Source organism: Aspergillus udagawae (genome assembly GCF_001078395.1).
Source record: "Aspergillus udagawae IFM 46973 DNA, scaffold_2, whole genome shotgun sequence".
NCBI lineage: Eukaryota > Fungi > Ascomycota > Eurotiomycetes > Eurotiales > Aspergillaceae > Aspergillus > Aspergillus udagawae.
In genome coordinates, this window is record NW_025091265.1 from 3,098,044 (window position 1) to 3,112,006 (window position 13,963).

The 13,963-nt window shown below is 48.3% G+C and overlaps 3 protein-coding genes across 3 annotated transcripts; 2 read left to right on the forward strand and 1 right to left on the reverse strand.

The window, feature by feature from the left end:
• Positions 1 to 199: 199 nt before the first annotated feature.
• Aud_003408 (putative DNA ligase I) lies at positions 200 to 2,701 on the forward strand (the record flags this gene model as incomplete). The annotated part of the gene is made up of 1 exon (XM_043288358.1): positions 200 to 2,701. One exon carries the CDS (start codon positions 200 to 202, stop codon positions 2,699 to 2,701), a length of 2,502 nt encoding a protein of 833 aa, XP_043144293.1.
• Positions 2,702 to 3,794: 1,093 nt separating this feature from the next.
• Aud_003409 (uncharacterized protein) lies at positions 3,795 to 4,973 on the reverse strand (the record flags this gene model as incomplete). Its single annotated transcript, XM_043288359.1, has 2 exons — positions 3,795 to 4,808; positions 4,914 to 4,973. 2 exons carry the CDS (start codon positions 4,971 to 4,973, stop codon positions 3,795 to 3,797), a joined length of 1,074 nt encoding a protein of 357 aa, XP_043144294.1.
• A 3,481-nt stretch (positions 4,974 to 8,454) lies between these two features.
• Aud_003410 (zinc metalloproteinase family protein) lies at positions 8,455 to 11,123 on the forward strand (the record flags this gene model as incomplete). Its single annotated transcript, XM_043288360.1, has 5 exons — positions 8,455 to 8,766; positions 8,845 to 8,937; positions 9,039 to 10,779; positions 10,832 to 10,958; positions 11,027 to 11,123. The coding sequence occupies 5 exons, from the start codon at positions 8,455 to 8,457 to the stop codon at positions 11,121 to 11,123; spliced, it is 2,370 nt and encodes a 789-aa protein (XP_043144295.1).
• Positions 11,124 to 13,963: the final 2,840 nt, after the last annotated feature.

The window sequence follows — 13,963 nt, forward strand, 5'->3', positions numbered from 1 at the left end:
ATGTTGTCCTTAAATCGTCATTCATTCCAGTGCCAGGTGTTGCGATCGATCATCAACAACGCCAACTCCGCCTTACGATTTGTTCAACTTCCGATGACTCAACATCTCCCTTTAACTATCGGTTTAGACATCATGTAGTCTGAATCCGAGGACATTGCTAACTGCCTCTACGCAAATATTTTAATTTCCAGGACCGAAAATGTCCAGCCCTGCCAAAAAGCGCAAAAGAGAGGCTCCAGAATCAACCCCACAGCGTTTTCGGAGCATAGCGTCATTCTTCCAGGGCCAAGCCAACAACCAAGCCGAGAAGACGCAACAGATTGTTGGCTCTGCTACTGAGAATGCAGCAGAAGAAACACTATCCGACGAAGCCTTTGCTCGCAAGCTCCAAGCGGAGTTCGATAAAGAGGATAATACGCCGACCGTTGAGCCTGAGGTTCAGGATGATAGGCCTATCCAGGAACCTTATCCCTCGACAGAGACAGATCGGGGACCGCCAAGCAAAGTCCCGAAGACGAATACAATTTCGTTGCAGTCTTCTGTTGGGACAGAGGATACAATAAGTCTTTCCATCCCTTTTGACCAGAGTCCGTTGACATTCGACTCGACCAAATGCGCGGCAGAGTTGCAGGTCCACTGGGCTACGGAGGGTGGTAATGCCTCATACGCTCTGCTGACCAGAGCATTTGTGTTGGCAAATGCAACGACTAGTCGAATCAGAATTGTTGATACCCTGGTCAATTTCCTTCGACTTCTGATTGAAGGCGATCCCTCCAGTGTTTTACCAGCAGTCTGGCTGGCGACCAACTCGATTTCTCCGCCATACGACGAGTTGGAACTTGGCTTGGGAGGCTCCGCGATATCGAAAGCACTGAAGAAGGTTTACGGGCTCAATCCTTATGGGCTCAAAAATCTCTACGACAAATATGGAGATGCTGGCGACGTGGCTTTCGAGGCAAAGAAAAGACAGAGCTTCACCTTAATGAAGCCCAAGCCTCTGACAATTAAAGGTGTCTATCAATCCCTGAGGAAGATTGCGATGAGCAAAGGAAGTGGCAGTCAGGAGTCCAAGCAAAGAATTGTGGAGAAACTCCTACAAGACACTCGAGGAGCGGAAGAGAGTCGGTATATTGTACGAACGCTGGTGCAAAATTTGCGAATCGGGGCTGTCAAAACAACGATGCTTATCGCGCTGGCTCGAGCCTTTCTATACTCAAAGCCTGAGGGTGCGGAGTTTACGATTCGTTCACGACAAGATTTGGCGCGACTAAAGAAGGAGGAACTGGCCGAAATCTACAACAGGGCGGAAGAAATCGTGAAGGCATCTTATGCCAGGCATCCAAACTACAACGACTTAATCACATGCTTACTTGAAATCGGAGTTACCGAAGAACTACTTCTGCGGTGCGGCCTGCAGCTTCATGTGCCTCTGAGGCCCATGTTGGGCAGTATCACGAGAGACCTCTCTGAAATGCTAACAAAGCTGCAAGGACGGGACTTTAGTTGCGAGTACAAATATGATGGGCAGCGTGCACAGGTGCACTGCGACCAGAAGGGGAAAGTATCGATATTCTCTCGCCATTTGGAAAATATGACGGAGAAATACCCAGACCTTGTGTCCTTGGTCCCGCAAATCAGAGGAGAGGGCGTCTCTAGCTTCATATTGGAAGGAGAGGTTGTCGCGGTAGACAACAAAACTGGCGAACTCCAGACGTTCCAAGTCCTGACAAATCGGGCAAAGAAGAATGTGGAGATAGGAGCAATCAACATCAATGTTTGCCTCTTCGCGTTCGACTTGATGTATCTAAACGGCGAGCCACTATTGGATCGGCCTTTCCGCGAACGCAGAGAGTTGTTGCGTAGCTTATTTGTGGAGATCCCAAACAGATTCACTTGGGTCAAAAGCCTTGATGCCACGTCCGCAGACTCCGAGACGGTCTTGGAGTTCTTCAAAAGCGCCCTTGAGAACAAATGCGAAGGAATCATGGTCAAGGTGCTTGACAATGTACCCAAGGCAAACCTTGAACAGAACAAGGAGGCATCGACGAGCAACGGCATGGACGTGACGAGCGGGGAACCTCTCGAAAAGGCGGGCAAAGGCGGCAGACGAAAGGCGCTCTTATCAACATATGAACCAGACAAGCGCCTCGAGTCGTGGCTCAAAGTCAAGAAGGACTACAGTGCCTCGTCCGAAACTCTAGATCTGATCCCCATCGCCGGCTGGCACGGACAAGGCCGAAAAGCCAAATGGTGGTCCCCCATTCTGATGGCCGTCCGCAACCCAGAAACGGGCAGCCTCGAAGCGGTCACGAAATGCATGTCCGGCTTCACGGACAAGTTCTACCAGGCGAACAAGGACAAGTACTCCGAGGGAACGCCCAACGTCATCTCCCGGCCCGCCTATGTCGAGTACTACGGCGAACCCGACGTCTGGTTCGAACCGCAGGAGGTCTGGGAGATGGCATTTGCCGATATCACCTTGAGTCCGACATACACGGCAGCCATCGGCTTAGTGAGTGAAGAGCGGGGACTGAGCCTCCGGTTTCCCCGATTTCTCAGAGTAAGAGAAGACAAATCAATAGACGAAGCCACCACATCGGACTATCTGGCTCTCCTGTGGCGGAAGCAGGCCGAGCGGAAGAAAGAAGAGGAGCAGCACCCCGACAAGGACACGGAGCAACTAGGTTGGCAGGAAGAGTAGAACAGGTATGGGACTCGGACAATTTTACTAAGCGGTAGGGAACTGGTATTGATCTAGTACGAAATTATAAGCCATTTGGGGATATCTCGCTCTATGTAGAGAGGTACACAACACTATAAAGCATTGCAAAATCATATTCTCAGAGCACCATCAGTCAGTACGGCAAAACATCACGCCTGAGGCAGAAACAACCACAACGGAACCAACAAATAAAACTTAACCTCAATGAGTTAGACCAGAATCCGCCCGCCTGGTCCTTGGCGCTATACTAGCTATATTCGCTCTAGCGCAAGCGCGAAATGAACGCGTGTTTCCCCAGTCAATGCGCGTCGCGTCTGTTTTTCCTTGATTTCGACTTTTTCCTTGGCCTCTTCATGATTCCGTTTGTCATCTTTCATGCCACTTGGGATTCTATTGCTTGCAAGGCTGACAAGGAGATTTATTTAAACTAGCATCCACTACACCTAGTGACAGATTACTCTCTACTCTTTTGACACTTAAAGTACATTACTACAAATCCCAAGGTATTGACGCTACGTGACGTGCTTGATTGCTCTGTTTAGATTTCAATCCTGTAGTCAGTAGAATGGATTTATTGACAAAATCAGTCATGGAATGCATATTCCTGCCTGTGTAATCACAGCACTGAATTGAGTGAGACTTGTAAAAATCGAGCCATTGAGACTTCGCGTATTTTTCTACCTTGCGGACACCGATCTGGCAAGGTAACAACTAGCATAATTGGAGATATCAGACAGATCAGTGTGAGAGTTTTGGATAAGCACTCCTCGCGATGCATTCACAGAGGAGATTGAAAACAGAACTAATCAAGATAATCTGACATAGGAAAAATGGCACGTATGGACAGTTTAGTGTCATGGTCATCGTTCGGTCGCAGCCCGCCAGGATAGACCAAGTCAAACATAAATGTATAGAAGGAATTCAATCAGAAGACGAACTGGGGCATCATAACGAGGACAGAATATGGCGTGTCATGTACATGTAGTATGGTCATTAATGGTCGTTAAAAGAATCTGTGAATAGAGAAAGCGAGAAAAGATGTGTCAGCCAGTTAGGGCCTTGTGACGAAAGTCTACGGTCGCAACTCTCCTCCAAGTTGAAGAGCAAGGCCTGACTCTTTTGGCCGATTTTTTGGGCTTTCCGCGCTCGGTGGCAGTAGATTGTCGAAGTTCGGTCGTCTTCTGCCGTCTCTGTTTGCCAGAGGAGTCTTCATGGGTCCTCCAGGCGTCCGTCCGCCTCGAGCAGGTTGCGCAGGACTGGGAGTGACATTCACAAAGTCCGCAAAATTGAACTGTTGGCTTGGAGTGCCGAAATTTGGGAAAACACCACCGCCCCCAGGCGTCGGAGTCAATGTAGGCAAAACGGCATGTTGGCTTGGCGGAGTTGAGGGTGGAAAATCGCGAGCTTGGGCTTTGCCAGCGATACTAGCGGGTGTTGGCGAGTTTGCAAGATACAGAAGTAGATCGGCGCCATCCTCGTGCAGCAGATTTGGGTCCTTGCGTGCCAGGCGAGCGTGCTTTGGAGGTGGCGTCCTAGGAGGAGAAGAGCCAACCATCGAGCTCACATGCTGGAAACTATGCACAGGTAAATCTGGATCATTCTCTTCCTCTGAGTGAGGGTAATAGGCCGGAGACGAAAATTCCGGGATTGTCTCAGCCACGAACGGCAGAGGTTGGTGCCGATGCGCAGCATGGTGATGAAACCCTGGTGACGACGCGGGCAAGCGGTATGAACTTTTCCACGAGACTCGTGGAGCCTTGGAGGGACGATCCGATATTGAATCGGACCTTATTCTCTTCCGACTAGCAGACAACATGGGTTGCATCACCCGAGAATTGAAGGTCGCCGCATGTCTGTTCCGTGACGAACGAGGAAGTTCCTTCGAATAGGTCGCAGTGCGTAAGGGAGGAGAGGTCATAGGGGTCTCGCAACGGCTATGTGATATCTCGGACGAGGAATCGGAGGGCTTGTCATTGGCAAGGGGAAATCGTCGACCACCGCTCTGGTTTGACTCGAGGGCAGGTATACGACCATTTTGATATTTGACTTTGGCAAGGCCTAAACGATCCTGTAGGCTGAGGGAGACCTGGAGTAAACCAATTCCAATCAGAATGTAAAGCTCTTGGAAGTAGAGACAGAAACAGAAAAGCTAGGTGAAATGGCGTTCATGGACCCTTCAAAAGGCACTCACCTGGGCTATGTCAATTTTGCGGATGGTCTTCTCGGAGTTTATCGATTGCAAGCGAGCCATTGCTGACGCTGACGCATAGGAAGAAAAGCTATATTAGGAAGAACAGAGATCGTATTTTTTTTTTTTCTTTGCCCTTTCTTGATCATGGGCCAGGGAGAATGGTTATGATGCTAGGGAATTGAGTGACAAAAAGGGTCTGGCTCAGGTCGAGTTGAGGAAGAAGCAAGGGCGGCTGAGCAGTGGAGGGGGAATAAAGGAAGACGGGCCAGGATCAGGAATGGAACCCCGTTGGAGGAATGACAATGGTTCGCTGGGTGACAGCACAAGAGTCCCGGGGAAAGGCTATTCTTTGGAGAAGAAAGGGATTTAACCTGGATTTGATCTATTATTTTGAACAACTTGAGGTTCACTTATGCCTGGCACGAGATCAAATGAGGTAACTAGGAATAGAACGTAGCCCAAAAGTGACTAGATAGATCGATTAATTCCCAACAGCAGGCGGGCCAGAATCATGACGAAGACAGAAAGTTAGCTATGATAGAGAGTTAATTGAGGACAGAACGAGCAACCGGGAACTGGTGGACCTGACTTTGTTACGTTGTCGAAAATTGAGAATTGGATAGACACTCCGTCCTTTGCGCCGACACAGTGGAACGCTTTCGGTCGCTTGCTCTTAGACGTTGCCATGTTATGACACTACAACTACATATACATAGGTAGATTGGTTCAACAATGCCGTTAGACATCCTATTACCATACTATCTATCTACTAGGCTACAAGTTTGTTTCTATATCTTCATTCTCAATGGGACGATTGAAAATTTTGACGCAGCCAGAGGAATGACAGATGCCAAAACCTCGAATTGGATACCTCCATTCTTCCACAAACAGCTTTCTCGGTTTCTTGCGCCAAAAGCCCCGTTTGATCTACCATTCGACATGTTGCCAAATAATAATAACAATACTCATATAATATGGAGTTGGAATGCTACAGCATCTGACATAGCAGCGGTAGCACTCTGGCAAATGACAATAACTAATGATATGCGAGGGGGCAGAACTCCGATGCATTCCTTCATCAGTGCCCCGATTGTCTTCGGTTTCGTTGCGCCTGGCTTGTATCGTCAGCACCTAGATAGCCCCTACAAAAGGTATTTCGTTCCTTCACAGCCCTGAAACGACAGGAGTGGATCCATTGATTCCCAAACTTCGTACTGGGAAGGGGGCATAGTGTGGATAGATATGGAGTATCTAGAACTTGAGCAGTCAGGGAAGTACGGGGCTGACCAAGTGCCAATTCACCCGCATACTTGCATTTGTGCACTTGTGCAGTCTAATCTGCAAGTCTGCGAGTACTACCTGCATCAAGCAGGAGAATGATAGGATCAGATCGTCGTGCGTGTGGTCTGGGCCTCAAAGCCACCAACACCAACCTAGTCAGCTAAGACGGTTGTTGAAATATTCCGGGTACATTGCTTCCAGTTTCAAAAGCGGGATCATCAGCGTCCAGCACAGTCAGAGACGCAGACACACCCTGGAATGCTTGAACTATGAGATCCAGGAATCTACAGGAGCAATTGAGTTTACCGGTCGAAAATTGTCTACAGATTACCATCCCAGAATTGACAAAAATATGATGGAGCACTGCCTAGACCATGGAGTCGATAATGTCGGTCGCTGAAGTGTTGCTCGGTTTCATAGATGCCAGGCAAACTGACAGATTGTCTGCTTTCACGATCGCCAAGAGGTTCCTTAAGCTCCTGAAGATCATTCTTTGGATAAAAAGCTGACACGAGGGGGAGACGAAACCCATTTCAGAGAATTTATCAGTAAGGTGCGTCAACATGAAAGCTGCAGTTACCGCAAAGCAGGCCCAGTCACTATCAAGAATAGTTGTTAGGTATGAGGTGGAAAATTCGCCTGTGCCTAAAGGTATGTCCTCTTGATTCATGCGTTCTATCGTCTCAGAGGGGATTCACCATTCACTAAACAAGTGGTGTCCGCGATATGTTCCTAGGGATACCACCTTAAATCTAGGTCGTTGTATATGACATTCTGCCACCTTAGGAGTAGCTTCGGAGTTTAACAGTTATACAGCGAAGCCTTAAGGAGGACAGTCTATGTTTACTAGTGAGTTAGTACTACTACTACTGATTAAAGATGAGACAAGGTTAGGAAAAAAGCATCCCGCACCAGTATGGCCTTAATTATATTTCTAGTCAGATGGGCTTAGGATGTGAGACCTGGGAAGTCAGTGAAACTCGGACGGCATCTCAACTTGTTATGCGAAGTATTTGACGCTGTACCGTTGGCTGGCGGGCATGTCCAGCCTACGTAACGCGCCCTTGTCCAAGCACAACGGACAGGCAGTGTGATGAGAGACAGGGTGGGAATGACCCACTTCGGTGTAGCTATGATGATGGTGGTGTTGAAACTGTTTGACTGGTAAAAGAATCAAGAAAGTCGGAAGGATTGTCTTTGCATTGATACTACTACTCGTATTTATCTGGATATATGCTGCTAGAATTGGAACTGTTGAGATAGAATAAGAACAATGGCAAAGTCTCAATAGAGATGTGATAGAAGGAGATAGGGTACCTGTTTCTTCACGGTATCTGGTAAGGTAACTATGTGATGAAGGACTCCATCACCCATACCCTCAATCCACTCTAGGCAACTTAAATGGCCACTAATAAGGTGTTGATACTGCTAACTTCAGATGCTAAGGATGCTAAGAGATTAACGGGCTTACCGGGCTTCTAAAAGTAGCTGCCAGCCTGCCACCATCACCGTCTAACTAACCACCTAACTGCAAGCTAGTAGTAACTTGCTCCAGACATCTTTCTTGTTTCTTGTTTTTTCTCATGCTTATCCTTCTTTCCTTCTGCTATTTCTTCCATTGTCTTCATCCTTGCCCCAAATATCAGGTTTTCCCTGCTTTCCCCTCCCTTTTCAACTCTTGTCCCTCCTTCTGAAAATCATCGTCCTATTTTTTATTTTTATTTTTTTTCTTTTGCTTCAACAGACTACATAGCGATACTGGTCACAGCACTAAAAGAAGCTCATCACCAATTCCAAAACTCATAAATACCGGAGTGGTTGATCGCCCACTGCCAATCGGTCGTCAGCCCGTAACCGCAAACGGTCGCTCGCGGCTTTGCCTCCGTCCACCCATCGTCCTTACCCTACCTACCTACCTTCGGTAAGGCGGTTCTCTCCGCGACAGCTGCCCTGACGGGCCCAGGGCAGCCAGTTCCGTTCCTCTCCTTCACTCTTTCTCGCACCTTGAGGAAAAGAAAGGGTCGGTCGCTCGTTTCTCCTTCTTGGAGAGGGTTGTAAGACACTTGAGTTTGCTTGGAAACAGAAAGGAGGAAAGCCATCATCCACTAAGCTACGTGCTAGGCACCAAGGGAAAGAAGAGGCACTTTGCCTCCTTCCAATTGCAGGGAGTTTTCCGTTGACATTCGTTCTTGTCGTTCGTTATTCAGACCCCTTTCAGAAGGATATCCATCTACCTTAACAGGGGTAGGCTACTCACAAAATGCCGTTCTTCAAACCGTTGCGTCGCCGCTCCAAGGCGAGTTTCCATACAAGCAAATCCAACGATTTCAAGCTCGACGAGTCCCAGTCCAATGGCGACATGACTTCGGGAAAATCTTCGTCGACTCTCGACACAGCTTCATACAGCTCCGTCACTCCGCCTTCCTCTATCAAACCCAATGCGTCCTCCCCCAATCTCCCGGCGTTGACCGAGGTCAATAGCAATGTCCACAGCACAAGTACCCCGCTTACTGTGCCCCCTCAGCGACCTAGTCTTGCCCCGGTTCCTTCGTCCCAGCGAAATAGCATGATTGTACGTCATGATGGCAATGTTTACTCTACTCGGAGGATGCTTGACGTTTGTTCATTTTGGTTCTGACTGCTCCAACAGGCTGGTAGTACAATTTCAATCAATAGCGCCCGATCACCAAGTCCATCCTCTCCCTACGCTCCGAGGATTATCTCCATCTCGGATAATGCATGGGTACGTGCTTTGCGTTGTCACTACCTGGGTGGCTTTGGAAATGTCTATTCCTGTGATCCGCTTGTCAAAGAACGGGACTAACAGCTCTCTCCTTCCCACAGGTACACCAAAAAGTGCTACTGATATATGGACAAATTGGAGACCCAAGGCAACATCCGCTGGACGGAAGTGTAACGGTATACCACCATCAAGACGGATTTCCTTCGATCGGCTGGCCGGTCACCTCCTCTCATTTCAAAGCCCTAGTGCATTTAGTTCCGGGTCCCAATCGGTTACGATTCGATTTTGTCTCCACGAAGCTGTCAACTGGCAGCACTTATCCTGCCATTCATTCCTCATGGATCAGCATAAACTATCTGCCATTGGTCAATGCTCCTCCCTTACAATTGGTGATTCTGCTTGGCAAGGATTCGGATGGGACTTTCGATGCGGTACCAGAAAGGCAGCAGCGGGAAGGGAATGACCTTGAAGCTGCAATCCGGAAATATCGAACAGCGGCTTACTTATGGCAAGCGTTCACCGCTGAGCAGATGTTCCGTAACAATTTTGGGCGGCGGTGTTTCCGCTTCGAGGAGGAATGGCAAACAGGCACTCTAAGCCGTCGTGATGCGACCAATGGCTTGATGCGGAATGAGGCCAAGGTTCATGTTGTCCGTACCGACAAAACAGTAGCAGAACTCCGTGCTCTCGATATCGCTCAGCAGCATGGTCCTGCCTCTAAGAAAGATGAATTGTTCAACATTGCCAAGGAAGCTGTGAGGAACTACTTCCGACCGCAGGAGGGGCAAAAGCAGTACGTTTCGGTTTTGCTTCTGGACTCTCACTGGGACAAGGCATCCAAAACGATCACCGGCCACGCTGCGCTGGGATCTAGTGGGGACAATATCAAGATGGCGATATTCGGCTCCCACTGTCTCCAGAGTTATCCATCTTATCTTGAGGACGTGGTGGAAGCTTTCTCTGACTGTACTCGCACCAACACTGACTTTGTAGCGAACGACTGCGGAGAGGCGGGCTCGAGTTGGGAAGCAGCGAACATCGGTATTGGAGCTCACCTCCACGAAGTTGGCCACCTCTTCGGATGTCCGCACCAGGAATCGGGGATCATGCTCAGAGACTATGTCCGTCTGAATCGGTCTTTCACAACTCGCGAACCCTTCTCGACACGAACCAAAGCTCTGGGCCTGAAGCTGTGTCTGCCGCAGGACGAATGTGGCTGGCACCGGCTCGATACGTTGCGTTTCAGGTTCCATCCATGTTTCCGCCTGCCTTCGGATGCCCCCGTAAGCTCGGACGACAGCGTGCAGGTGTGGCCTGTTGAAAACGGGAAGATTCTGTTCACTGCTTCCTCTGGCATCGCCTTCATTGAGCTCTATGCTGAGGGAGACGATGTGTGCCATACCTTCATCGAGTACCTCAACAGTGAATCCAGCAGTAACGGGCTCCCGAAACAGGTAACCGTAACGGAAAGTGAACTCCGACAACGATTGTTCGGTAACGAGAAAGAAAAGAAGAAGAATGTGAAATTGGCCATCTTCTCTGGTGCGCTTGGAAGCTATACCGTTGACTCTATCGGTTCTTTGAAGTCCAAACTGTCTCTGGTAAAATTACCCAAGGGCCAGTCTGGGTATAAGAGCGGCAAGCTCGGTATCTCTCAAATGGATGGTAGTCAACCGGAGCAGCTACTGCTAGATTGTGCCTTCGTGTCCACCAAACTTTTGACCTCGATCAAGATTTATCACGGACTCGCCCTCGACGGACTAGAATTCTGCTATGAAGACTCTACTAGCCAGCTCTTCGGGAAGCGAGGAGGAAAGCCCGGTGGGGATGAGTTTGTACTTGGTATGCAAAACCGCTCTCCAATATGACGACCACTCTCTGACCTTTCCATCAGACACTCGACGGGGTGAGATTCTGCTCGGGTTCTACGTCAGAGCTGGTGCCTGGATTGATGGGATCGAGATTTTGACAAGCTTAGGCCGGAAATCTGGAATTTTCGGCAACGCTCGAGGAGGCTCCGGGTACGTGCGCACTGTTCACATCCTTCCATTTCTTAAACGCCCGCATCATGATTTAACAAGAAACCCAGGCATACATTGATACCACCTTTGGGTTATAAAATTGCCGGTATTTCAGGATCCTGTGGATCCTGGGTAGATGGCTTCTCACTAATCATAATGCACTAATATGTCATCGCTTGACTGTCCTCTTCCCATACTACTTTTGCGATTTCGTTGCGGGACTTGCAAGCGCTTGGTCGTCTCAATCTCAAAAGCACGCCGTATGGGCTGTGCAACATTCTGTCCACTCTTTTGCTCGGAGGCTACGAGGCATACCCCGGACCAACAATTTGCGACTTCAATTTTCGCAACAGTTCTTCGGCTTTGACAATCACTCTCAGCGGACGTGTTCGCAGTTGTACTCTCGTTCTCTACTTCCGAAAATGATTTTCTTCTTTCTCTTTTGTTGTTCATCGGCCAAAATTTACATCGGCGACACATGTTCGAGGTTCGCGGACAGATATTCTAGGATACCATTGCATGTTCGATCGTTGGGCCACAATCCTGGTGTGCGTTTTGCCAGCGTTCATATTACTCAAATACCTGCTGTTTGCGGATCACAAGGGCGTTCAGGAGTCACCGGTCTTCGATTTTACTTATCATTGCGCGAGGGGTTGTTCTGCTATGAAGGTGCCACGGACGCTACAAGATGCATCATCAGTCTCGGTGGGTGTCATGAACAATTCCGTACCTGGAATGATTGCGATGGATAGAAGGTGAATATATATATATATATATGGGAGCATAATGGATCGTTGATCGGCTTATTCTTCAATGATTACACAGCCAACAATCATCCAACCCCTGCCATTCTCGAGTGTAGTGCACTTAGGTGATAATAATTCCTCGTAGTAGCGACTAATTGTATTCCTTGGTCCATTGGCACAGATGATGGAGCATCGATTTCCATTGTTAGAAGCCCCCGACCTTCGGAAAAATCTTTCTATCATCGAGACTGACATTCCGCTTATATATATTTGATGCCTATCTAGCTTGATTGACTCGTACAGTACTTCAGCGAAAGAATATCACCTCTACAGGTCCAAGCCACAGGTCACCTATCATAAGATTAAGACTGAGAGCGCAAGAAAGCTCTCGATTTTAATTCGTTATATTTCTCCAGCTAGTACCGCTACAAAGACTACCAGGTAGTCAGGTAGGTAGAGAGCTGGAATCATTAACCAGGACGAATTAGAAGCCGCAGCACTCCGCGGAAGTACCCCATACCCTCGATATGGCCTAGTTGCTTGTCTTACGCACTAGTGGTATGTACATTACTGCATATGGCAGTGGGCGAGATTATCATGAAGAGTAATCTTCGAGCAATGTATGATGGGGGTCAGACGGTCAGCGATCTTTGAGACCTTAGGTACTTTTAACTCTGTAGTATTTACCCAATGAGCAGGGTCAATGAATGGTCAAAGTGGAACGGAATTAGAAATCCGCCGTGTAACTATCTACGAATATATTCTCCGTAGGCATGTGGCAAATTGTACCTAGCTAGGAAGGTACTTTTTGGGCGTACCTAAAAGGTATGGATTGTGGGTTGGGTAGCTCCTTAGCATACTGGTCTTCTGAGTGGTGGCTTGGTGGCTGACTGTGAGGAGAAAAGTCTAATCATGGGCGGGAAAAGCCAATACGTGGATGGTGACCTGCTGCTATTTCAGGTACCTTACTCTACTTGGGCGTACTGTTATTCTGTTTATGCAGAATGTGTTGGCTGTTGATCGCTGATGTCGACGTCTCAGGATAGCACGAGGGAAGATGGATCCCGGAGATATTCTAGACTCTCTAAATATTCAGAAGAGCAGACTCATGGGGCCGGATTTCTATCTAGACCCGTCATCCGGGTCCCGAAATATGATTTGATGGCCTAAGCGCAGCGCAGATGGGGTTTGCGCTAGAGTGCCATTGCATGGAGACCCTGCTGGGTAAAGAACCCACCACTGACAGCTAGAGACTTGACCAGAACTGATCGATCATGATTGAATAGCTAGGTTAGTAGGATGTAGTGTAGACTTTTGGGGGAGGCCATCAGTGGCTTGAAGCGGAGATGACATCATGCTTTTTTTCTGTTTTGATGTTTCCATTTGAAGTCGTCGTAGGCTATGGTCTATGCAGTATGCAGTATGCAGTTGTAATGGATTATGGATGCAAGTTCGTAATCCCGATCAGAGTAGATGAGGTACCCAAGGTGCTACATACCATGTACCAGGTTCAAGCATGCAGTTGCTGTCCGGCATCTGACCGAAGGACAGCGCTGGGGCAGAGCAAATTAAGTATGTGACTAGGGCTACTCCGTAGGATCCAGTGAAAATGGCAATAATGCAAGAACGGAAATCCTTTGAGTTCAGGACATCGAGCTCGAAGGGAGGGCGCTTGGGCCTCCGTTATGAATGTGCCGCGGGCTTGTGCAGAGTGAAGACTACCCTACCTTAGGTAGGTGGATGGTTGGTGTGGAGCAAATGCAAATCCCGAATAAGGCCAGAAGGCGTGAATGTGGCTTATGATAACGGCGCCATGGCCGCTGTGGCGACCATGCCGTTGTTGAATGTTAAAATGAACTTGTCAGCAGCCAGCCATGAGTCCAAATATACTACGGAGTACTCATACGGAGTATTTTTGCGTACGTACACATTCGATATTAGTGGAGCCTAGAACGTACAAGGAGCGCCCGTAGGTTGTTGGCTTGTAGCTAGTAGATAACTTCCTAATATGGTAACGCACTGAACCACAGCTGGTCACGGAAAAGTATTGAATTGACTGTAATTCGCACGCTTGATGCTGTCCAGCTTCCGATCGAGGCTAGCGTTTATCTCCACTTAATCTACCTGTAGTATTATTAGGTACAACGTACAATGGCTCTGTACGGAATACAAGGACTCTGTATTCTATGTACAACCTAGGACTTAATTGATTACACTTCTTCATCAACCAATGGCCATTATGCCCATATACATCGAGCC